The sequence below is a fragment of the Boeremia exigua genome (genome assembly GCF_020726555.1).
Source record: "Boeremia exigua strain MPI-SDFR-AT-0100 chromosome Unknown C7974scaffold_1, whole genome shotgun sequence".
NCBI classification, from domain to species: domain Eukaryota; kingdom Fungi; phylum Ascomycota; class Dothideomycetes; order Pleosporales; family Didymellaceae; genus Boeremia; species Boeremia exigua.
Window position 1 is genome coordinate 111,564 of NW_025763518.1, and position 21,448 is coordinate 133,011.

A 21,448-nucleotide genomic window follows, 5' to 3' on the forward strand; every position below is an offset into this window, starting at 1 on the left:
ACTGATTACATCGGCGCGAGTATAGCATCCTGGACAAGCATGCGCCTATCCTGCCCGCCCGCCTCCATTCCTCATCTTGAGGAATTCATCAGCGCTAATCAAGATGCCATGTTCCTCGGAAACTACTTTCTGAAGGTCGAGCCTTTAGCCACAATAAACTTCAGCAGCTGAAGTGGTAGGGGAGCTAGGCCTAGAGGAAGGTGTGATGCACTATTCGAGCTTAGCGTGCGGTCGCCAGTAGGAAGTAGGAAGTGTCTTATCGCTAACCCCGCCCTAAAATCGCACAGATGCAACGCAAGCCTAGGTGCAGATTCTCTCCTACTATAGCCTAATGTTACAGCACCTCTTTATCTATACCCGTTAGGCTTGTTGTTAAGGTCTACTTTGCGGGCAAACTAAGGTGGGAAGTGTTGTAGGGAGGACGCGGCCCGTTAATGTCCCGTTCAGAGATGCCCATACGGTAGGAGACGGCCAGCATAGATTAAATAGAATATTCGTATGCTGTCAGTGTATCTGTGAAGGTCAGCAACGTTGTGCAAAACGTACGCATCTGCAGGTAACATTATCAGGAACAGTAGATGTTGTTAACAACAAGATCAGGCAAACTATAGAGAAGAGGAATCAGGGTGCCATTATTTAGAATTGGAAGAAAAGAATGTAGTTTGTAGTAGAGAAGTTCGTCTACTTATAAAATTCCTGTCCAGAAAGATGATTCTGACGGAGTCTTGGGGCTAGCACGTACCTACGACGATGGCGTATTCGTAAAGCCTATGCATGCAGGGTCCAACCTGATAGCAGTCTGTGTGATAAGTACTTGCATACCCTACTTGCGCAATGGAACTAGACGCACTCCTTGGGGCGAACACGTTCCCGTGTGCATACACGCAGGTCCAGGCTTACTTGCAGGTTAATGGTTGCGATACATATACGCCGACCTGCGAGATCTTGGTTCTCCAAGCCGCATGTGGCGTCAGTATGTACTGTTAAGACATAAATCTTCGTAGTAGGGCTCGCTGATTACTTACGTAGGTACCTGCGTTGCTCGGCCACAGCAGCCAAGGGCCACGTTAGTGCCGATGTGCGAAAATGCGTAACTCTGTATAGACCGCGTTACTCAAACTTACATGACTATTCTACTCCTAGCACCTTGCGATGACATATCTGCTATCTTTTCCATCGGCTTCGGCTGTTTGTAGTCCTAGGTCTGCAGCAACTTGGTGCTGGAACGCCCTCCTCAACCTGTGTGCTGGGGGCAACACCAAGACACCTTCTTTAGTGCCTCCTATGTGAGCTCGAAGCTGCCCCATCTTCTTTAACTCTTGCATAACCGCATACCCTAGCCCTTTCTCCGCAAGCTTCACGTATATGATCCCCGTCTTCATACTCCAACTCACACCGCTCAGCCACGCCAAAGTATGTGCTGCACACCGTCCTCCTGCTCTTGTCAACGTACACAACGTCTCCTGCGCCACCACAGCACCTAGTCTTGCCCGTCTCGCATCGTCAGCCGATATCCAAGTACCCTCATACTCCAATTCTCTGCCGAGCTGTGATCTAACAGCTTTTACGAAAACCAAACTCTTCGTACTGAGTCGTCCCGTTAATCTGACCCGCACACGGCCCTCATAGTGCCGGTCAATCCGCGTAATCAGCAAAGTGACATCCTTCACATGCCCATTCAAGAACCTCATCGCTGAAAACTCCTCACTGACAAAAACATCGAGCAGGGCCTGGGGACGTCCACGTTTGTCCACTGGCGCAGGCGTGATGTCAATCCAGAGCTCCCTCACCCCAGGGTCTAGAAACGGCACGGCACAATACCAGGTAGCGACAAGCTCGGGATGCGTGTAGTTGGCGGGATTATGGTCGCCGAAGCGCCACATAATGCGGCCGAGGAAGGCGGTTGAGAAGAGATCCAGGCACATGCGGGACAGGTTGTAGCCACGGGTGTAGGGAGTGCGGGCTGTGAGCGAGGACGGGTGCGAGATGTAGTGTGTCGGTGTCCAGAGGGCGGTCACGGTAAGCATGTCCTGGCGAATGCGCTTGTTGATGTGCGAAAGGTGAATGAAGTTGGCGTGTGTCTCGACGCGGTTCGTGACTGGGAGGACGAGAAGGAGGATTTGTTGGCGCAGCTCGGTTGGGAGTTGGGTTAGTCGCGACATGGTGATGGTGAGATGAAGACTGTGGTTCGTGGAAACTCCAATACAGTAAAGGTTGTTGGAGTGGCCGCGCAGAAGATGTGGTTGGCATGGGTGCCTGTGGCTGTGTTGGCGATCATCAATGATAGAGGGCGGAGCGCCCTTCGCCAAAGCGCAATGTTAAAGTCTTAGGCGAGTATCAATACCTACGTACCAGCAGGTACAGAGTAAAATCAAAACATACATGTAACTAGTGCAAATTAGGCTTACCTCGGCTCCCCGCCACGGTACGGAAAAACGCTACCTAAACGACACCCACCTCGTATTGTAATATCCAATTCTAACATGCACATCATACCCTAGATTTCAAAGCGCATGCGCCCAGTGTACAATGAGACGTCCAACATCTTGTCGAGAGTGTAGGATTGCAAAACGGAAGTGCACTTCCAACTTCGCAAGCAAACACGACGCCTGTCTCGAGTGCAAGTCACGAACAATGAGGTGTTCAAACACGAATACACCAGAAACAATTCTATCAATACCGACTAATCACTCAACCTCACACCTTGAACGCTTGATAACGTCGGTGGGAGCTGACCCACAACTCGACTCTGAGTACTCGAGCAAGATCTGGAAGTTCGTAAACCTTTACTTTCGATACATTCACGACCGGCCCCATAGTCTTTTCCACGAGCCTTCGATATGGAAATCCCTTCGCACACGTTCATTGCCCGAACAGCTGTGGGCAGCTATGTGCGCTCTTGGATGTCGATTTTCATCAGATCAAAACGATCGAGATTCAGCCCCTGTCTTCGCAGAGAAATCAAGGTCGGTACTCGGCCAACAGCTTGATCACATGACTCTTGAGAACATTCAAACGTGTATACTACTTGCCAACTGGTACGCCGCAGTGCAGAAAAATGATCTAGAAGCCATGTATTTTGGTGGGTATTGGTGAGCCACTTTGCGCTCACTACCATTGACTCTCGATAGGTATCGCTACTCGCACCGCGCTTCTGACAAACATTCAAGAGCGGAATAAAGAGGACTCGTTGATTTTGCAAGAAATCAAACTTCGGACCTGGTGGTCATTAGTGATAGCAGACAATTGGTGCCCTCCCGGACTTGGAATTCCACGCACAATCCGTGCTGACCTCACGAAGCTGCTGCCAATGGACGAACTCGCTTTCCAGCGACTTGGAACCTCAGACCAAGCTCGTGATGGCGGCCGCAGCACAGGTATATGGGCTTATCAGGCAACTTTGGCAAGCACATTCGCACTTATTCAAGACACCAACTACATACTGGTCGCGAATAAAATTGACCATTTGGCAGTCGGCCAGATCGAGCTGGTCGCCCAACGATTACTTGATTGGCATGGCTCACTCCCTGACAATATGGTCATGAGCAATAGCAACCTCGATACGTACAGGAAGATTGGTCACGGTGGCACCTTTATTGCGTTACATTTCGGCTACCACTACTACTCAACAGTACTCTACTTCCAGTTTCTTAATCCAAGCCATCAAGAAATCAAAGAAGCTGGCACGTACGCAAGTAGGGCCAAACATCACGCTCTGGCTTTCAGCCGTCTACTCCATACTGCTCGGACCTGTGGAGATTGCCACGTCGTCTATTTAACTGTCGCGCAGCTTACTATTGTGTCATCATCAGTGCTGCTACACTCTCTCCTCTTTGGCAATGACCCAGAAATTGAAGAGGCACGTGCGCAATTAACAATGAACTTCGAAGCACTTGAAGAGTTGGCGATGTATTGGCCGTGCGTTCAGCGTATGAAGGAGAGATTATTCGTGTTCCAGAACCAATGCCTCCACGAATCGGCAGGAGATGCCTTCGCTCTAAACAGATGGACCATCAGATTTTTGCTGGAGCACGCACTTCCGTTCAAAGAGACATTTGCTGATTGCAAAGTTGCCTGATTGGGCAGATCGTGGCAGTCGTGATCTGATGAGTGTTTGACAAGCAACATGCACACGAGCTTGGACAAGCCATTGCGCTACGGTTGAAAATCTGACCTCGTACACTCGCATCCTGACTGAAAACCGGGGAAACTATCCGGAAGATGAACTACCCCGGGATCCAGCTTTGTCGGTTTAGCATCGAAAATGCCCGACCTGTTCAAGCGACTTCAAGCGACACCCTTTCCCAAAACCGGACTAGTCCGGCTTTGTCCGCCTGTGATTGGTTGTTAAACCGCGAAGCACACACTATCGTGCACTTGATCACGGGCGCATTATCTATATCAGCATCATATCGGTTGGGACTGCTCCGAACCCAGAGCATCAATACCTAACTTTAGCTAGCTTGTCCAGGAGCCCCATGGGGTAATACATGCAACTGCGGGCGAGCTCACCCGAACAAACACGGGTAATTGGTATAAGAGTGGACTTGAAGGCACACATCTTGTTCTACGATACCAGCATCAGCTTCTCTTTCCTCTCTCACATCCTTTATGAAGTCTCTACTCGTCAGTTGCTGTCTCCTCTCGGCGACAGTCGCTCAGCGTCAGACCCTGACAGTTGCTGCTGGTGGTGGGAACAAGTCCAGCCCGCTATTGTATGGCTCTTTGTACGAAGTAAGTTACGTTTGTCAGTTCAGCACTCGTGTAGCTTCCATGGCACCTTCTGGTACAGACCCCAAACTCACCACGCAAAAGGACATCTACCATTCCGGCGACGGTGGGCTTTACAATGAGCTGCTCAACAACAGAGCCTTCCAGGGCTCATCACAGAACAGAGAGGCAAGCCTTACCAGGACCACAGATCACTGGCACGCGATTGGCAATGTTTCCTTGTCAGTAGATCAAAGCACCCCAGTGCTATCTCCACAACTACCATGGAGCATGCGCATCGATGTTCCGGCTGGCACAACGGGCACCGTTGGTATCTCAAACGACGGATTCTGGGGCTTTAGTGTGGACCCAGCAAAACGTTATGCCACAAGCTTACGACTACGTGGAGCATACACCGGAAGCATTCGAGCCTCGTTTCGAAGCAAGATCTCCAACGAGAAGCTCTCTTCCACATCAGCAAACATCCAGAGCGGTAACACTTGGACTACTGTTAATTTTCCTGTCTTCCAACCTACCTTAGCCCCTGGTAATCCAAACAACACCTTTGTATTTACTTTCGATGGTGCTACGCTGGCAGGAAAGTCAATACAAGTGAATCTGCTCAGCCTGTTCAAGCAGACCTACAACAATCGCCCCAATGGAATTCGAGAGGACCTGGCCCATGCTTACAGTGGTCTCAAATCAACCTGGATTCGCCTTCCCGGAGGCAACAACTTACAAGGGCCAGGCTACGGCCGAGAGTGGAGATGGAATGAGACAATCGGTGACCTCACCTCTCGGCCCGGACATGTGGGTACGTGGGGCAACGTTGACACAGATGGCTTCGGAATCCTAGAGCAGCTTCAGTGGGCTCATGACATGGGTCAGACGGTTATTCTTGGAATGTTTGCTGGTTTGCACATTGGTGGCAATCTCGTTCCAGAGTCAGACCTACAGAGGTTCATCGACATGGGAATGGAAGAGCTGGAGTTTTTGTTGGTAAATTTCTTGATTGACCCGAACCTATTCTTCGTCTAACCACGCGTAACAGGGATCTACTTCGACGCGCCTCGGGGCCTTAAGAGCAAGTCTCGGATATCCAACACCTTTTAGCATCGAGTACATCGAGCTTGGCAACGAAGATTACCTGAACGGTGGCAGAGATTCCTATAATGGTTATCGTTTTCCGCGCTTTTACAATGCTATCAAAGCAAAGTATCCTGACATTAACATCATCTCCTCCGTTATCCCTGCGCCTCTCGGCATTCCCGGTACTTGGATCGACCTTCATATGTACGATAATCAAGAGTTCTTCGCGCGCCAGTACGATGTCTTCGATCACACTGACCGCAACTTCCCTGTTATCGTGGGCGAGTACGCGTGCATACGCGCCGGCGGAGCAGGCGGCCCTGAAATCGGCTCGCAGACTGTGGGTATGGCACTATCGGAGGCCATCATGCTTCTCGGTGCAGAGCGCAACTCTGACGTCATTCGTGGCACGGCGTACGGCGCACTGATCAAAAACTATGTTGAAGAATCCAACACTGTAGCGGTGATCAAGCACACTGCTGACCAAATTCTCCGCAGCACGAGTTACTATGTGCAGAAACTGTTCTCGGAATACCACGGCGAGGAAACAGTCGCTGTTCGGACTGAATTTGGATTGGGCATTGATCCCGTGTTCTGGTCTGCTACGAAGACCGGGAATACCAGGTATCTTAAGCTTATTAACTACTATGGGCCGGGTAGTGTGGTGGATGTTGTATTCGAAGGGCAGTTTGCCAAGACAGCTCAAGTCGTCACCCTGTCAGCGGCAAGTTGCGATGATAGTAATAAGCTCCCACAGCTTGGAGGGGAGGCGACGACAGTCAAAACGTCCTCACTTGTCAGCGAGAACGGTCGTTTCACAGTTGCGTTTGGGGCACCGTGTGAGATCAAGGTTCTTGTTGCTTGATAAATCTCTAGAGAGAATCAGCTTTGTGTTCATTGTCAAAACCCAGGAACCAAGAAATGCACGTTTTGATCGCAGGCCTAGGCATTGATGTTTTTCAGCGTGATACAATCGGGACTTCTTCCGTTGATTTTAAGATATACGGGATATGACATTGCTGCTCTCCAGGGATATCCGTACATTCTTTCGCAGACTAGTACTACGCGTATGCGAACAGTCGCTAATCTCTGTGTTCAATTATTGTTCCATCACACTAAACTGTTGGTATCGAAGATAAGCCTAATAATTACAACACCGCCAGTCCAAGTTTAGCTTATACCTGGTTACCTTGATTTACTTCGGTATCGTGAATTAAGCGTAATCATCCACTGGAGCATCCTTAGGGAATCGGCCAGGCAGTGTACCGAGGGACATCCCGCATTTACTATTTTGAAAAAATACTTATCTTTACTCCAAGACTCACAGCTGTCTGATTTAGCCAGTAGGCGTTGAGAAGCGCTTGAAACATTGACACAGGAGAATCAGGCAAGATAGTGCGGAAAATGCGCTGAATTCTCTTGTTTAGAAGGAAATCTGAATCAGCGTTCGTACCGTAAATCCAAGAGGAACCGAAGAGGTTAATCAGTTCAGCCGCTAGGCATTGGTACGATTCTCATGTCACGAAAGCCTGGAATTGGCGAACCTCGGCTACATCTGCAACCGACCATTATACACTTCGGTCATGGGCATAAACATCAAGGTGTGAGGCAACAAATCTCGCTTATAGTTTGCTTTTCTGTTTCAATGCTCTCAGGAAATGTTTGCTTGGCTTCCACTATTCTTTTCTCCTCCAGCCCCTGTCAGGATCGCAGTCTTCCACACGGCGCGGCCGCCTCAGGGCAGTACCTCGAGCGAGCAGACACATGTAATTCAGCCGCAGCTGAGGAATTGCGATGGTGCATAGGTCAGGCAAGATGGCCAATCGGTAGAAGATAGACCCGCTAATATCGTCAAGAAAGAACAGCGTTGCATTCGAACACAAGGTCTGCCATTCGGTCTCTAGCAACCTCTCACTGTGGTTTAAAGCGGCACATTAGATAATCTTGCCTACTGGGAAGAGAAACACGGCCAGACGCTAGAATTGGGTGAACAATCGACTAGGTACGAATGGGTCTCTGGCCCACTTGCTTCTGACGAGCTGTCTGATTATGACGAAATCCGCTCCACGGTAGTCCAGCACATAAACGAGATATTAGTAGCTAACAAGACCCGGTCTACAGGATCTCAACTCCTGCCTGGGGTCGCCTGGAATCGCCACAATATCTGTGGCTTCTTGGAAGCCATGAGGAAAAATACAAAACCTTCGCAGCTAGCCTTCTACCTAGTAGGGGTTACTGCGCACTATTTGTACCCGGAGATACTGGATAGGAGATTACGATGGTAGCTCCGGCTCTTGATCATTTGGAAAATCAATCTCCTCGATATCCTAATAATCGAATCGGGCCGGATGAGCTACTACAGTCTTTTCTGTCCGCCGAAGACAAGTCTGGAATTGGTATCAGATCGGTCCTTGCCGACTTGACGAAACCGATGACGATCCTGGTGTTGACTGCCGATCTGCTTGGTCAGACTCGACTTCGACTCTAAAAAGAGACTAGGTAGCTTGATTAAGCACTCAAGTCAGTCGACCTTCAAAACACGTTCAAATTCGAGCAATTCTCAAACCAGAGATCTGGTCCATGGGTTCAAAGACTTCAAATCTGCCATCTTGCATTTCTCAGGTCAGTGATCCGAGCATTTCAAGTCCTGCTTGATCGAATCTGCGTTACCTTTTCATTATAGCTAATAGAACTCTATTAATTAAGGCTCGAATAAGCAAGGTAGTTGTGTGCGATGCCAGGATCTTTGAACTCAAACAAGGCGAAGTGCAGATTACAGTCCATACGTGCGCTATTTAATCAATAGATGCGAATGTAGGAAGGCTCGGAATGATGCCAACGGAGTACCCTGCCATCTTCGGCAGTGAGGTTGCGGGTATCATAAACGAAGAAGGTTGTCGCGCAGAAGAAAGCCAAATCTGGCGGACTACAGCGCTTTTCGATCATGAGAAACATGTTGTTACCTTGAGTAGCGGCGCTAGCTGGAAGGAGAAAGAGGAGATCCCTGTATCTGCAGCGACGTCTGACTCAATCGCTTGGCGATTCGCGCGCGCTAATAGACCTAAAGAATATACAGCTGCTTTCCAGCACGGGTCATATGGCTACATACAGGCAAACTGAGGAGTCTCGGGCTTTTGAAACTCATCCTTGCACATCCAGTTTTTCCACTCCGACTCGATTAGAGAAATAGCAAACAAATGGATGTTACATTTACAAGCAAAGGATATCTCCAGTGGTAGACAGTCATAGTGTCCCCTGCAAGAGCGCATACGTTCGATAATCCGTCCGCTTGCCTCAGACTTTTGCATTGTGAAGCAGTCACTTCTTCGTATCCTCACTTGGCGGTCTCATTCGTGTTTGTAAGATCTGGGAGGAAGCTTGCCGTTGGTAGTACGGCTCAAGAGGATATACCCAGGCATTCAGCAACGGATTAAGTAAGAAGAGCGCTTCGGAAGTTCGATATCTTTGGTAGTCAGTAGGTCCGTAAGCTTATAATTAACTTAGCAAACAAGAGAAACACTTGAAAACAGAACGTTCACGCCGTCTTGACAGTTGACCAGCAACGCTAACGAGTGTTAACATCTTCAAAATTTGCTACACAACCTTGCTCAAAGTTGGTGATTTGTAAGACGCTTCCACTCGCGCATACACCCCGCTCCCAAACGCACGTACCAGCCTGCATTAGCCCAGCTGACACGATCTGCTCGATCAAATTGGAACGGATCAATTGTTAGCCGAAAGATTCTCTATATCGTGTACTGGTAAGGATGACATGGCGCCTACTCTTAAATTGATCTCGTATATTACTCAGCCATCTCTTGTCCGAGACCGAGCAGCGAACAGGTAAATAATCAGACGGACGAGTTTTGTCGCTCTCGGAAGTAACAGCGTGGGGCCGCATTGTCAGCTCGATTGGTATACAATGGTTTATACCTATGCAGTGATCGCACATAAGTAGGCCATGCTGGTACCGTTCAGGGACAATCAGCATCTTCAACCCTGAAAATTCATCACTTGTTCTTTGCAGATCTCTCCCATCAAAAACCTATACCCCATCTCAACATCAACAACAAATCCTTGAGATGTCTTCCAAGAAGATTATTACTGTTCTGGGTGCGACCGGCAATCAAGGAGGCTCCGTGATTGCAGCTATTCTTGCCCAACCGTCGATTGCCTCACAGTATCGGATCCGTGGTGTTACTCGTGATACTGCGAAACTCTCAGCCGAGAAACTCAAGTCTGATGGTGTAGACCTCATCAAGGCCGACCTCAACGATCTTTCGTCCCTGAAAGCTGCTTTCAAGGACGCGTTCGCTGTCTTCGCGGTGACCAATTATTGGGAAACAATGTCCAAGTCCACAGAGGTCGCACAGGGAAAGAATATTGTGGACGCTGCCATCGCTTCTCGGGTCAAACATCTGATCTTCTCCTCGCTCCCCAACGTCACGACCTTGACCGAAGGCATTCTTCCAAACGTCGAGCATTTTGATTCTAAAGCTGAAGTCTCGGAGTATGCAGAGGTCCAGAAGTCAAAGACAGGCATGTGGGTCACTCATTTCATGCCTGGATACTTTATGCAAAACCTCAAGAATTCCATCAGCAAGGATCCACAAACTAATGCTTCAATTATGGCCGCTCCATGGGACGAAACCAGCACGAAAATTCCTCTTATCGACATTGTCTCCGACGCTGGAAAGTACGTTGCTGGTGCCTTGGTTCTCGGATCCGCTGCCGATGGTGCCAGGATTCAAGCCGTTTCACAATGGGTTACCCCAACCGACGTGGCCAGTACCATATCAGAGATCACGGGCACTAAAGTGACCTTTGTGGAAGTACCCAAAGATGTGTGGGAGGGATATCTGCCGCTTCCTCCTCACGCGAAGACGGAACTCGGTGAAAACATGATCTTGATTAAGGACTACAATTACTACGGAAAGGACAGTCCTGCTAAGCAGCATGGGCATAACGTCTATATTGAGGCTGTACCCGGACAGCAGTTGACTACCCTGGCCGATTTCGTCAAGAATAGGTTCTAAGTACCTAAGATAACTATGCATTGTGCTGTACACATGCGTAAAAGCTCCTCAAGCGGTTGTAAGGAGACATTAGTCTTTAACAGCTCTAGCAATCATTCCAATGCATTAAAAATAAATAACTTGGCTCAATACAAACACGTACGCGCGCGAATGAATCTACCTACTATTCTACCTAAATCAGCCCCCGATCTTATGGCTTCAGGGGCGCTGCCTAACGCTCCAGATTCGAGATCCTAGAACGCGAAACATGGTAAAACGTCAATACTCAAAAGTTACTAGACCGTACATGCTCATTCTTTGGAGGTGACACTACTTGCGGTCCCTTCTCAGGTGCATTTGTTGACCTGATCTTATTTAAGCTTTGTGTATAATGCACAATTGACGTTGATTGTCGCATCTTTGGTTGCGATGACACCTAAATTGTAGGTATCAAGGACCGTGTTCTCTTCCTTGCAAGCGATTCGGTAAATGAATCTGTATACTAAGCACATTAGACAAATGTCCCTCTAGACTAGCAATGGCTGTGATATTGACTGTGGAACTCACGGACGACCTCCTCGAAATCCAGATGTCTATGCATGCTCAGTTCCCAAAACTTCGCACAATAGTACCTTCGTCATTCAAAGACCTTTCTGTGATCCTTGACAAGCCATACATAGCTTTAGCTACTCACAAAATCATTCAAGTTGTCCATGCTATCGAATTAGAAGAGGGTGCAGTCTCACACTATCTCTTATGCTCGACCACTTCTCCAGTGAGTTTGGCAGATTTGCTAATGTAGGCGCACTGCGTCATCTTTACTAAGGCTTGGAGATAATGACCTATGTCTTGTAATGCGACTTCGATCACGAGAGCCTTACCGTTGACTATGGTATGATTCATGCTAGATATCTCGAATTCATGACTGCTGGTCAAGGCATCATTGCTGTCAGATGTTCTAAATACAGTTCTATCCTCTCACCAGAAACATTCCCCCTAAAGTGAGTCAACGCAATGGACTCGTCCACCTAGACTTCGGTGCAAGCAGTATTGACTTGATCGAAGCAACAGTGTGCCCGCATCCACCACTTCCTTACTATATTCACGCTGCTGGAGCAAGCCTGAGAACTACTGCTTCAATTCCAACTGACCGGCGCTTGTGCTTGAGCAGAGTCATCGGAATTATGCACGTCAAGGACTTTGTGGATCTGGCACGGACGGTGGGCTGAGTCGAACGAGCGCCGGTGCACAGAGACGGTGGGCGGTAGTGGCTTCGGAAGACGATTAATGTGATGTCAATTTGCGTATGTGGTGTGGATATGTGGATGAGGGCGTTATGAGTTGTGCGTTGTGCGTTGTGCGTTGTGCGTTACGCGGCGTTGTGGTGGTGATAAATGATGATATTGCAATTTCGTGTCATTGGATGGACGCTGAATTAATCCGCAGCACTCCATCTCATACATCACACACGTATTTTGAGCTCAATCAATCATTATTTTCGTGACCTGATTGTATTGAACGATGATCGCTCTGTCAGCCCTACGGACGCCACACTATCCTTTACATCGCACCTTCGCACGTCAAACGCTTGTGTTCGCTGCAAGTACAAGCTGCCAGTATCTCGTCCTGCTTCGTTCCCTGAGCAACTTCCCATTCCGAATCATCAGCAGAAAGACTGAAGACGCAGCCATACCAACAAAAGCGGCCGAGAGAAAGCAGTTCCGGTAACCTAAGTCTGTCAACCATGGAGTAATGCTGTCTGAGGTCAGTCATGCTCGGAACAGTCGCTTTGCAGTTCTTCTTACCCATAGCTGACCGCGAATGACATCGTGTTACGAATGAGTATCACAGTGACAATCGCGTCGCCGCTGATTTCGTGGTAGCTGTCGATGAGATAGTTCACACTGAGTGTGACGCCTACGCATGATGTGAAAGCGAGGCAACCCATTGCGATCACAAGTGCCATCCAGTGCACCTGATATGCAGCGCCAACGCCCCAAAGTATCAATGAGCTCGGGACCATGACAAGACAGATAGCAAAGGGCCAAAGCCGATATTCAGCTTCCATGACGCCGTGGTTCCTTCGTGCGAGTATGATCGTCAACCAGTCACTGAGGGGACCAGAGACTAGCGACCCCACGACTACGCCAACGCAGCAAGAAACATAGCTGAGACCGACCATTGAAGCTTTGAAATTGTATGGTGATCCGCCAAGGCTGATTGAAGCTGTAGCATTCAGTACGTTGAACCAGATTAGGTATGAACCGTAGCTGAAGCCCGCGTAAACGATGACCGGCCAGCTGAGATACGTCAGACTCAATTTTGCCCGCGTAGCCATACTCTGGCCGGGTGAAGGCTGCCACATCGAGAGTTTCTGTGCGAACGACTTCCTGGGTGCAGTTGGAATGTCCGATAGAGCCGGTAATCTGGTCGTGACTGCACCCTTGCTCTCTTCTTCCGCTGAAGGGGTCTCACTTGCGGTACGCGTGACGCGAACATAATTGGTTTCCTCCAAGAAAAAGAACAGAAACAGGAGGGTGGCGGCGTTGAAGATGGCAGGCCAATAAAATACCCACTGCCAACCCTGTCCTTCAGCGATGAATCCAGATATGATGGGAGCGAAATAGTTACTTCCCGCCAGTGTGAGTGCATACACTCCCATGTAAGTACCTCTCTGGTGGGTGTAATACACATCCGCGATCGAAATCTCAGGTAAGGCCTCGATAGGCGCAGTGAAGAACCCCATCACAATGCATCGAGCAATCCACTCGCCATCACTCTTGACGTACGCGCTGATGCATGTTAATAGGATCCTATAATAGCTCTTCCTCAAGTTTTACCTCCATATGCTGGTACCAATCACGCCCAGCACGGATATGAGATAGGTCAGCCTCTTCCCATATCTCAAGGCAAATGGCTGCCAAAACAAAAGGCCCCAGCCAAGAAATAGGAACATGTACCCTGTACCCTCATTTAGTGTCTTTACAGACACTCCTGAGGCTTCGTAAAGCGGTACAAGCACAGAGTATACGGTCGAAAGCGCGATGCCAGTCATCCAAGTATATCTTCGACTGTTTAGCTACACCATCTACTCAGGTCGCGCTCCAATACCTACAGGCTTGAACAAATCATAGACAGAGTTTTTCGACGCGGCATCCAGTTGAGTGGATCTTCGGGATCATCGGATGGGGCTGGGTGCAAAATGATCTCGTCCGTACCTGCGCGCCGAGCATGGACTGAGTGATCACGATCAATAAGATGCACGGTGCCAGGCAACGAGTCAACACCAGAACTGTAGATGTTCACCATCTTGAAGTCGTGGTTCGGCGTTTGGGTATTTTGTAGTCGTGTGCATTGACCGAAGTTGGTGCCGTAATCATCATTTATGGTTGTCTCGGTTCGAATTGCTGTCATATCATGTGCATTCTCAGCGTCGTACACGGGGACGAGTGCGAGAACAGGTAACCAACCAGTTGCACATCTAATCAATACTCGGCTGACATAGTTCAGCCTGTTTAAGGACCCCTTATCGGACACGTCAATATCCAACGCCAGTGACGTCTGAAGAGTTGTTGGGACTTGTTAGAGGCAAAGATATGGGAAACGACAATCTCGATAAGCAGCCTCGAATCAGATATCATGGGATAGACGACACGAGATAGGTTGGTCGGAACCTGGAGGAACTATGGCTCCGTCGCGGCTATCATTGTACAGTCGGGAGGACATTCTCGAATAGGCGTAGCGTAGAATAGTACATTGATACCTCCGAGATACCGCAACACGTCTCACAGTCCCCACCTTTGGGGCTGTGAACATTTCTGACTTTGAGTACGAGATATCTGGTTTCAATAACGTGCAATACAAAGCAATCGAGATTTACACACGCTCTGCACAACTCGACAGCACGCAGCATTCGTCATTTGACAACCATGGCTTCTGGGACTCTAGAACTCGTCCGCATCAAAGGACTACCTCCAGGGACAGATGAATTCGAAACACGACGTGCAGCAATTTCCAAAGAGTTCGCGCGCAAGGTCCCATCAGAGCTACTCCTGCCGTCCGAATTGATCACGAACCCACCGAATGATGTTACAAACATCCCCAGAACATGTGGTGTTCTGACAGACCAAGAGATTGAGGTTACGGAGAGCTACGATGCGGTAGCTCTCGCAGATGTCGTCGCATCACGCAGGCTCACCGCCGTTGAAGTTACAACAGCCTTCGCGAAGCGATCCATGATTGCACACCAACTCACATGCTGTCTCACGCAGTGGTTCATGGACGAAGCACTGCATCGCGCAAAAGAGCTAGATGATTATCTTGAAAAGCACGGGAAACCGATCGGGCCTCTTCACGGTGTGCCCATCAGTATCAAAGAGCACATCCCTGTCGCAGGGACCTACTCTTCGCAGGGATCGCTGTCTTCTACCGTACTCGACAAAGAAGACTCGCACATGGTTTCGATCCTCAGGGCTGCGGGTGCGATCTTCTATTGTAAGACTAATCAGCCGCAAGCCGTGATGCATCTCGAATCAACCTCCCACTATGGTCGGACGCTCAATCCTTTCAATCTAAACCTAAGTGCAGGTGGTTCGACTGGAGGAGAGGCTGCTCTTCTAGCTATGCGAGGGTCCGTCCTTGGCGTCGGGACAGACATAGGTGGCAGCATACGTGGGCCGAGTGCGTTCTGTGGCATCTACGGGTTCAAGGCAACGTCGGAGACCTTACCAATGAAAGGATTTCTCGCCAATCCTTTCGCTGCTGAATGTAAGAACAGTCACATCATTTCTATGTGAGGGTACATTGACGCTTTATGCTTCTATTAGTAAATATCTCATGCAGTACCGGGCCTATGTGTAGTAGTTTACGCGACATGGACCTCTTCATCCACGTATTGCACAAGTCGCAGCCGTGGTTGCTAGATCCCAGCCTCGTTCCCATCCCCTGGACCGGCTTGAGCACACATCTATCGAAGCCACTCAAAATTGGTATCATCGAGGACGACGGGTTCATCGTCCCTCAACCGCCTGTAAGACGAGTAATTGAATGGGCAAAACTCAAACTCATCAACCCCGAACTTTCCTCGGTCTTGAATATCAAGCCCTTCCAACCCTATGGCGCCGAGAATGCCTGGCGAAAGATCCGCCGTATGTACTGGCCCGACGGCGGCGCCGTGACCAAGGCAGCCATACAAGTATCTGGTGAACCAATCCTGCCGCTGAGCGACCAGGTCTGGAGCGATGCGGAGCCCTTCGGTATGCTCAACGCCGAGGAGATCAACCAACTACGGTTTCAGCGTGATCAGTTTCGTCACGCCTTTTCCGATAGTTGGAATGAGCAGGATGTTGACATAGTGCTTGGCCCTGCGTTTGTAGGTCCAGCCTGTGCGCACGATACTGCGTTTTATTGGACATACACAAGTCTGTACAACTACGTAGACTACCCTGCTGCAGTTGTACCCACACCAGTCAGGGCGAGGAAGGAAGAGAATTACCCGGAGAGTTACACGCCACTAAGTGTTGAGTGCGAGCACGTGAGAAAATTATGGAGTGAAGGCAGCTTTGAGGGTGCACCAATCAATTTGCAGATTGTTGCACGAAGGCATCACGACAATCTTTTGTTCGGAGCCTTGGAACTACTAAGACCTATTCTGGATCTACCGTAATCGACTTCCGTTTGGAGAATATTCGCATTCATGCACTAAGAGACATGTGCTGCCAGTAACGCAGAGACACGATTATTCCAGACAATCCGCCTGGCTCTACCGACGGCAAAGGGCACGTAGATGCAACAGAATATTTGCCGCGAGATTATTCATGGTTTGCTTTGCAAAACATTGAGTCACTTGAGTTCCGACAAGTGTGACCCCTCCAGTGAAGTCGCAAAGCCCCTTTTCAATTGCACCTCATAGTTATATAAGTCGCCGTCGAGATCCTCAATGTTGTCATGAAAGGCAGAGATAGTCCCGGTAGTCATCACTGCAAAGAGCTTGTGTGGTGCGCATAATGTTAGAGACACCTTCAACTGGACATATCTGGTGTCAAAGTCCCAAATGTCCTTCGCGGAGGAGGGAGTCATATCTCCAATCGCGCTCCTCCTCCCCGCTTAAGAAGCATCTCGAGGTATTGGAACCGGAGCCTTAGCATATTTGATATTGCTGCAACAAACTTCGACCAAGCACTATGACGAAATATGATTGAGCAACATGTATTTGAGAGTTTGTCGGTGCGTGTGCAGAAACTTCTGAAAAGATGCGCGAGTGGTAATCATTCATCAAAGGTCGAGTCTTGAAAGGGCGGGCCAGTGAAACCCTTCATTGAAGTTATAGCCCAGCTTCCTGTCTTCTTTGAGCATAGGATCATGTGTGCATAGGATCATGTGTGCATAGGTCAGGTATTGACTTCGGCGATTTGGATGTCTACGCGGGCCCGATGCGCGGTGCTATTCAGCCTAGGGGCCATACATGAACTGCTGACTGTTGATACAGGCCGTCTCCAGGTCATCATGCGCAACGAAAGCTTCGTTGAGGGTAAGTACATCAAGCTCTGACGCTTCGCTAGAGGCTTTGATATACATCGAAGTCTTCAATTTTCTCGCCACTGACAGACACGCGCTTGACAAACTGGGATAGCCTCAGGTATCGCGCAGTCTCCAGGGAAAGTATGGGCTTGTTGAGTTCAAGGAAAACGATTAAGTGAAAGAAGAATCGTAGGTCATAGGCCTTTACTGAGAGTTCGTTGAGTGCCGTGCACACTCGAGAAATTCGCAGCAGATCCTCTCCATCGAAATATTCGCAGACATTCCCGATATGCTACAGTGGCAGGTCAAGCAGACGGAAGGGCGGCACATTGGCTTGAGGTTCGGTAGGTAATGCTGGAGCTATCGATCGAATCACATAGGTACACAGCTTAATAAAGGAAGTATGTGTACGGAGTCTTGGTATCGGGATTGAGGGCGTCCTAGCGCGGTGAATGGTACAGTGTCGCGGTGGTGATTGGGGAAGCTTCGTCAGGCTGAGTGATAATGCACTCACCGATGTAGAGGTGGGTGCTTAGCAACGCTTAAACAAGCTCTACCGTTCCTTACTGGACACAGTCACGCCACGCGATACCAGCCTCTTTGTTGACAAGACAGAGCTCGGTTACACTGTATGCATATGTAGGAAGTAAACTCTGGCTCATAGAATTTAGCGGCTCGTCTTGTTGTATCTTAATGACCAGTCCCCGAACGTCACACAGTGCGTTGATTCTACGGTTAAGCTGACCCGATTTCCCTAACGCCAAATGATACGACCCGTAATGCCAGTGGAGGTGTCAAAAACATCGACATCCACGCAAGATCCAAAACGCTAACGCACAATTCATGTTGTCCATATTGCAACATTTCGCTCGCATAAGTAAGACACCGAGCCCTTACGCCCTCCGGTACTTAGATGGTTGAAACAAGTTAGATTCCCTCTTCCTCTTCGGCGCTACTGCTGCCCCAGCGCCTTGCGCGGTCGCCTTGAGTTTGGGCGCGTTGAACTGCCGACCAGGTGGTAGTGACGGCCGAGACTGTGTCGCGCTTTCTGGCGGCGAGGCTGCTGCTGCTGGTCGGTGTTTGATGTTCTGCTGACTGGAGGCCGGCCTGGGTGCCCGCTTTTCCGCGGCAGAGGCAGATGCTTGCTTGGAAAGCACCATGACTTTTGGGGTCTCTTGCTGCGCCATTCTGACCAGTCGTTCTGGGATGGCGGACACCATGCTCTTCCGCATTGCAAGTTGATGCTGTGGTGTTTGAATCGCCCTAGTTCGAGCTTGGTTGCGGTCAAACATTCCCCTCTTCAGCTTATCCATGGCAACCTTGCCTGTTTTTGTAGGCGGCGCGGTTCGCCCGAAATCCCTGCCGCCCATCGACCAGTGACCACCGGTTCGCCCGTAGCTCTTATTTGTGGTCATTATGACAGTCTTGTTCACATCTCTGCCCGCTTGAAGCGCTCTCATAGACTCCTTGAGCTGATTCTCCTGGTCGAGCTTCTCCTTTTCCACGTCTTTCATGAGCTTCCTGTACACCTTGCTCCAATTCTTATCGTCGCGCGGGGTGTGTGGCTTCCTCTCCCAGTCGGGAACATCTCTTCTAATGTATCGTTTCCATATCTCCTTCGTCTCTCCTTGAATCTGTGGGCAGGTCTCCTCTAACTCTTGCAGCTGTTTGGGGTTTTGGATGTGACGAAGCACAGGCTCAAGGAACGAAAAAGGTATATCGCCGATATCGTTCAGCATGTCGATATTTCTAATGAGGCGATGCCTCGCAAGCTCGTAGAGACTGGGAACCGGCATCGTGAGGCGATGGGTCGGCTCCGAGGACTGACGTGGACTGCCAAGTGGCGGATCGGCGAGTTCTGTGTTGTGGCTACAGGGAGAACCTCTGGAAAGTTTGCGACGGGAGGGCGCGATGCAGAGTATAGCACAGGATCGTTTGTGAGAAACCGAAAAGCGTGAGACCTTTGAGCGTCGGAAGCGACGAGGCGATACGTGAACTTTAGAGCTAGCTTGAAAAGGGATCAAGGCTGACTTGTTATACATTCATCATATTAGCAAACCAAAGTTGAGGAGCTTTCCGACCCACGCAAAGTATGTATGTATGTGAAGAACGATTCATCAGGCACATGTGTCGAACAATGAACGGGCAGGGTGACGTTGGATCCGCGGTTGAGCATGGGACCCCCTGTCTAGCGCTTGGTCCCAGCTTCACGGTCTTTGGTGCGCGAACATTCAGTGGGTGACTGTCAAACCACTGGCAACAACACATCTCGCTGTCCTCGTCAAGCAAACATGGCAGTCACGGATTGGTCGCTACTTCCACAAGCAGAAGAGGGTAGGTACACCGCGTTCCCGTGTTCGCTGACGCACTCCACTGACCCCAGTAGATGCGCTTCATAACGTATCCCGATTGCTGGCCGTCGAGGCTCGACCATACCAGCAAGTCGCGGGGCGCCTCTTGAAGGAGAACTTTTTCGATTTCGCACGACCGAAGCAGCTACTTTCGCCGCCTCCCGATGCCTCGGCTGTGGAGGAGGAGGCTGCCGCCAACTTCGTCGAGCGCGAACAACAATCGCACAAGGTCGCAGTCTGGAGAGACAACATTATGAATGAACTTTCAATGCTCGACTATGCGATCCTGCGTTTTGAGTTCACGACAAACAGCAACCACACCGAGCGCGACCGTTACGCAGTGGAAAAGGACGGCATCACAGCGAAGCAGCAACACGTTAGAGATACCATAGAAGAGTTACGGGTCAAGCTCGTTAAGGCCAAAGACACGCTAGCTGTGCGTAAAACCTACGATGAGTTGACAGAGAAGATTACGAGTAGTAAAATGCTCAAGCCGCGCGACGAACAAAAGCAGGCACATGAGAGATTGGACGAGGAGATTGCAGATCTGGAGCGCGAAGTTCAGTCCGCGAAGAACACGTGGGAGGAAAGGCGCATACAATTTGGTCGCATTGAAGAGGAGGCTAGGGAGATGCTGCGCATGATCAAGGACGAGAAAGAGGAAGCAGAGCGCAAGGAGGGCATGATGAAGGACGGCGATGAGGATGGAGAAGGCGAGGGCAGCACATCTAGGGGAGATGCTAGTCACGTTGGTACACCAAGGCCGGACGGGGGAATGACGCCCATACATGTCAGCCAGGGCGGGGATGGATCGATGTCACTCAAAGTGCCACCACAAGATCGACTCAAACCGCTATCGAGGGATGTTAGTGTTGCACCATCTCTGGCACGGTCCCACGACGACACACCAATGGCAGACTCAGGCGCTGCGTCAGGTGTGCAGGCCGAAGACTCGGACGGCATAGACGAGGGAGAAGACCTGGAAGAGGGTGAGGATGACGGCGAGACTTCAGATAAGATGGACGAGTCATGATCGTTCGCGTTCATTCTCGTACTTCTTGCATAGCGCGGTGTTCAGGTGGGCGGTCGTGACTTCATCAACCATACTTCATACCCAGTCTCGTAGACTCTACGATCCTTCAGCAATAACCTTTTTTCCAGATGCAAGAGCTGCCTGTGCCTTCTTGATCTCCTCTGCGTCACCGCCGGTATCTGTGCTAGTCTCCTACGTTGGATTAGCACGAGCTGTTGTGCTCGAAGTATGCACGTAGCTCACAAGTTCGCCCTCAAGTTTCTCGATGGCCTGCTCGATTCTCGACCGAATAGCCGGGAAAACATTTTGAGTCTCTTGTAGTGCCTGCCTCTGTTCGCGCGTTAAACACTTCGTGATGTTAGAGTATTGTCCGAGCTTACCTCCTGCCTCAGCGTGTACTCTTTGTTCTCGTCACCCTCGCTGGCCTGAAGCTTCGTGATGCGCTCCTCCTGCTGCACGAGCTCTTTATGGTAACTAGCTTCTTCCTTGACCAATCGGGTGACTGATCCAGTTGCAACTGCGAGCTTCGAAGGCGGCGCCATGTTGGATGCTGAGACTACAGGAGATGTAGAGTGATGTTTTGCACTTTACTTCGAGCACGTGGTACTTTGATATGTAAGAGCTGCTGCCTTGTTGCTGTTTGCTTTGTTGCCCTGGCCGACGAATTTCATCGCGGGGCGATCGATAAGGACAAGCACCTTCCCGCATGCGGTTAGAGAACCACTTTACGC

General features: G+C 49.8%; 9 protein-coding genes across 9 annotated transcripts; 5 read left to right on the top strand and 4 right to left on the bottom strand.

The window, feature by feature from the left end:
- Nucleotides 1–1,095: 1,095 nt before the first annotated feature.
- On the bottom strand, nucleotides 1,096–1,910 carry C7974DRAFT_381692 (uncharacterized protein). Its single transcript, XM_046140602.1, has one exon. It carries the CDS (start codon nucleotides 1,881–1,883, stop codon nucleotides 1,140–1,142), a length of 744 nt encoding a protein of 247 aa, XP_046002259.1. The 5' UTR covers nucleotides 1,884–1,910; the 3' UTR covers nucleotides 1,096–1,139.
- Nucleotides 1,911–2,421: 511 nt separating this feature from the next.
- On the top strand, nucleotides 2,422–4,191 carry C7974DRAFT_438392 (NADH dehydrogenase). The gene is made up of 2 exons (XM_046145254.1): nucleotides 2,422–3,082; nucleotides 3,132–4,191. The coding sequence occupies exons 1-2, from the start codon at nucleotides 2,530–2,532 to the stop codon at nucleotides 4,076–4,078; spliced, it is 1,500 nt and encodes a 499-aa protein (XP_046002260.1). The 5' UTR covers nucleotides 2,422–2,529; the 3' UTR covers nucleotides 4,079–4,191.
- A 420-nt stretch (nucleotides 4,192–4,611) lies between these two features.
- C7974DRAFT_370760 (glycoside hydrolase superfamily) lies at nucleotides 4,612–6,664 on the top strand (the record flags this gene model as incomplete). The annotated part of the gene is made up of 2 exons (XM_046139979.1): nucleotides 4,612–5,709; nucleotides 5,762–6,664. The coding sequence occupies 2 exons, from the start codon at nucleotides 4,612–4,614 to the stop codon at nucleotides 6,662–6,664; spliced, it is 2,001 nt and encodes a 666-aa protein (XP_046002261.1).
- A 3,106-nt stretch (nucleotides 6,665–9,770) lies between these two features.
- Nucleotides 9,771–11,018, top strand: C7974DRAFT_381698 (uncharacterized protein). Its single transcript, XM_046140603.1, has one exon. It carries the CDS (start codon nucleotides 9,882–9,884, stop codon nucleotides 10,833–10,835), a length of 954 nt encoding a protein of 317 aa, XP_046002262.1. The 5' UTR covers nucleotides 9,771–9,881; the 3' UTR covers nucleotides 10,836–11,018.
- Nucleotides 11,019–12,394: 1,376 nt separating this feature from the next.
- Nucleotides 12,395–14,123, bottom strand: C7974DRAFT_429607 (major facilitator superfamily domain-containing protein; the record flags this gene model as incomplete). The annotated part of the gene is made up of 4 exons (XM_046144645.1): nucleotides 12,395–12,569; nucleotides 12,620–13,606; nucleotides 13,655–13,879; nucleotides 13,930–14,123. 4 exons carry the CDS (start codon nucleotides 14,121–14,123, stop codon nucleotides 12,395–12,397), a joined length of 1,581 nt encoding a protein of 526 aa, XP_046002263.1.
- Nucleotides 14,124–14,607: 484 nt separating this feature from the next.
- C7974DRAFT_381703 (amidase signature domain-containing protein) lies at nucleotides 14,608–16,860 on the top strand. Its single transcript, XM_046140604.1, has 2 exons — nucleotides 14,608–15,581; nucleotides 15,641–16,860. Exons 1-2 carry the CDS (start codon nucleotides 14,744–14,746, stop codon nucleotides 16,477–16,479), a joined length of 1,677 nt encoding a protein of 558 aa, XP_046002264.1. The 5' UTR covers nucleotides 14,608–14,743; the 3' UTR covers nucleotides 16,480–16,860.
- Nucleotides 16,861–17,805: 945 nt separating this feature from the next.
- On the bottom strand, nucleotides 17,806–19,459 carry C7974DRAFT_381704 (RNA polymerase II transcription factor SIII subunit A-domain-containing protein). Its single transcript, XM_046140605.1, has one exon. It carries the CDS (start codon nucleotides 19,373–19,375, stop codon nucleotides 18,227–18,229), a length of 1,149 nt encoding a protein of 382 aa, XP_046002265.1. The 5' UTR covers nucleotides 19,376–19,459; the 3' UTR covers nucleotides 17,806–18,226.
- Nucleotides 19,460–19,583: 124 nt separating this feature from the next.
- Nucleotides 19,584–20,888, top strand: C7974DRAFT_284 (Tho complex subunit 7-domain-containing protein). Its single transcript, XM_046137606.1, has 2 exons — nucleotides 19,584–19,667; nucleotides 19,720–20,888. Exons 1-2 carry the CDS (start codon nucleotides 19,625–19,627, stop codon nucleotides 20,715–20,717), a joined length of 1,041 nt encoding a protein of 346 aa, XP_046002266.1. The 5' UTR covers nucleotides 19,584–19,624; the 3' UTR covers nucleotides 20,718–20,888.
- Nucleotides 20,766–21,365, bottom strand: C7974DRAFT_291 (tubulin binding cofactor A). The gene is made up of 3 exons (XM_046137648.1): nucleotides 21,098–21,365; nucleotides 20,961–21,047; nucleotides 20,766–20,909 (listed from the first exon to the last, which is right to left on the bottom strand). Exons 1-3 carry the CDS (start codon nucleotides 21,257–21,259, stop codon nucleotides 20,814–20,816), a joined length of 345 nt encoding a protein of 114 aa, XP_046002267.1. The 5' UTR covers nucleotides 21,260–21,365; the 3' UTR covers nucleotides 20,766–20,813.
- Nucleotides 21,366–21,448: the final 83 nt, after the last annotated feature.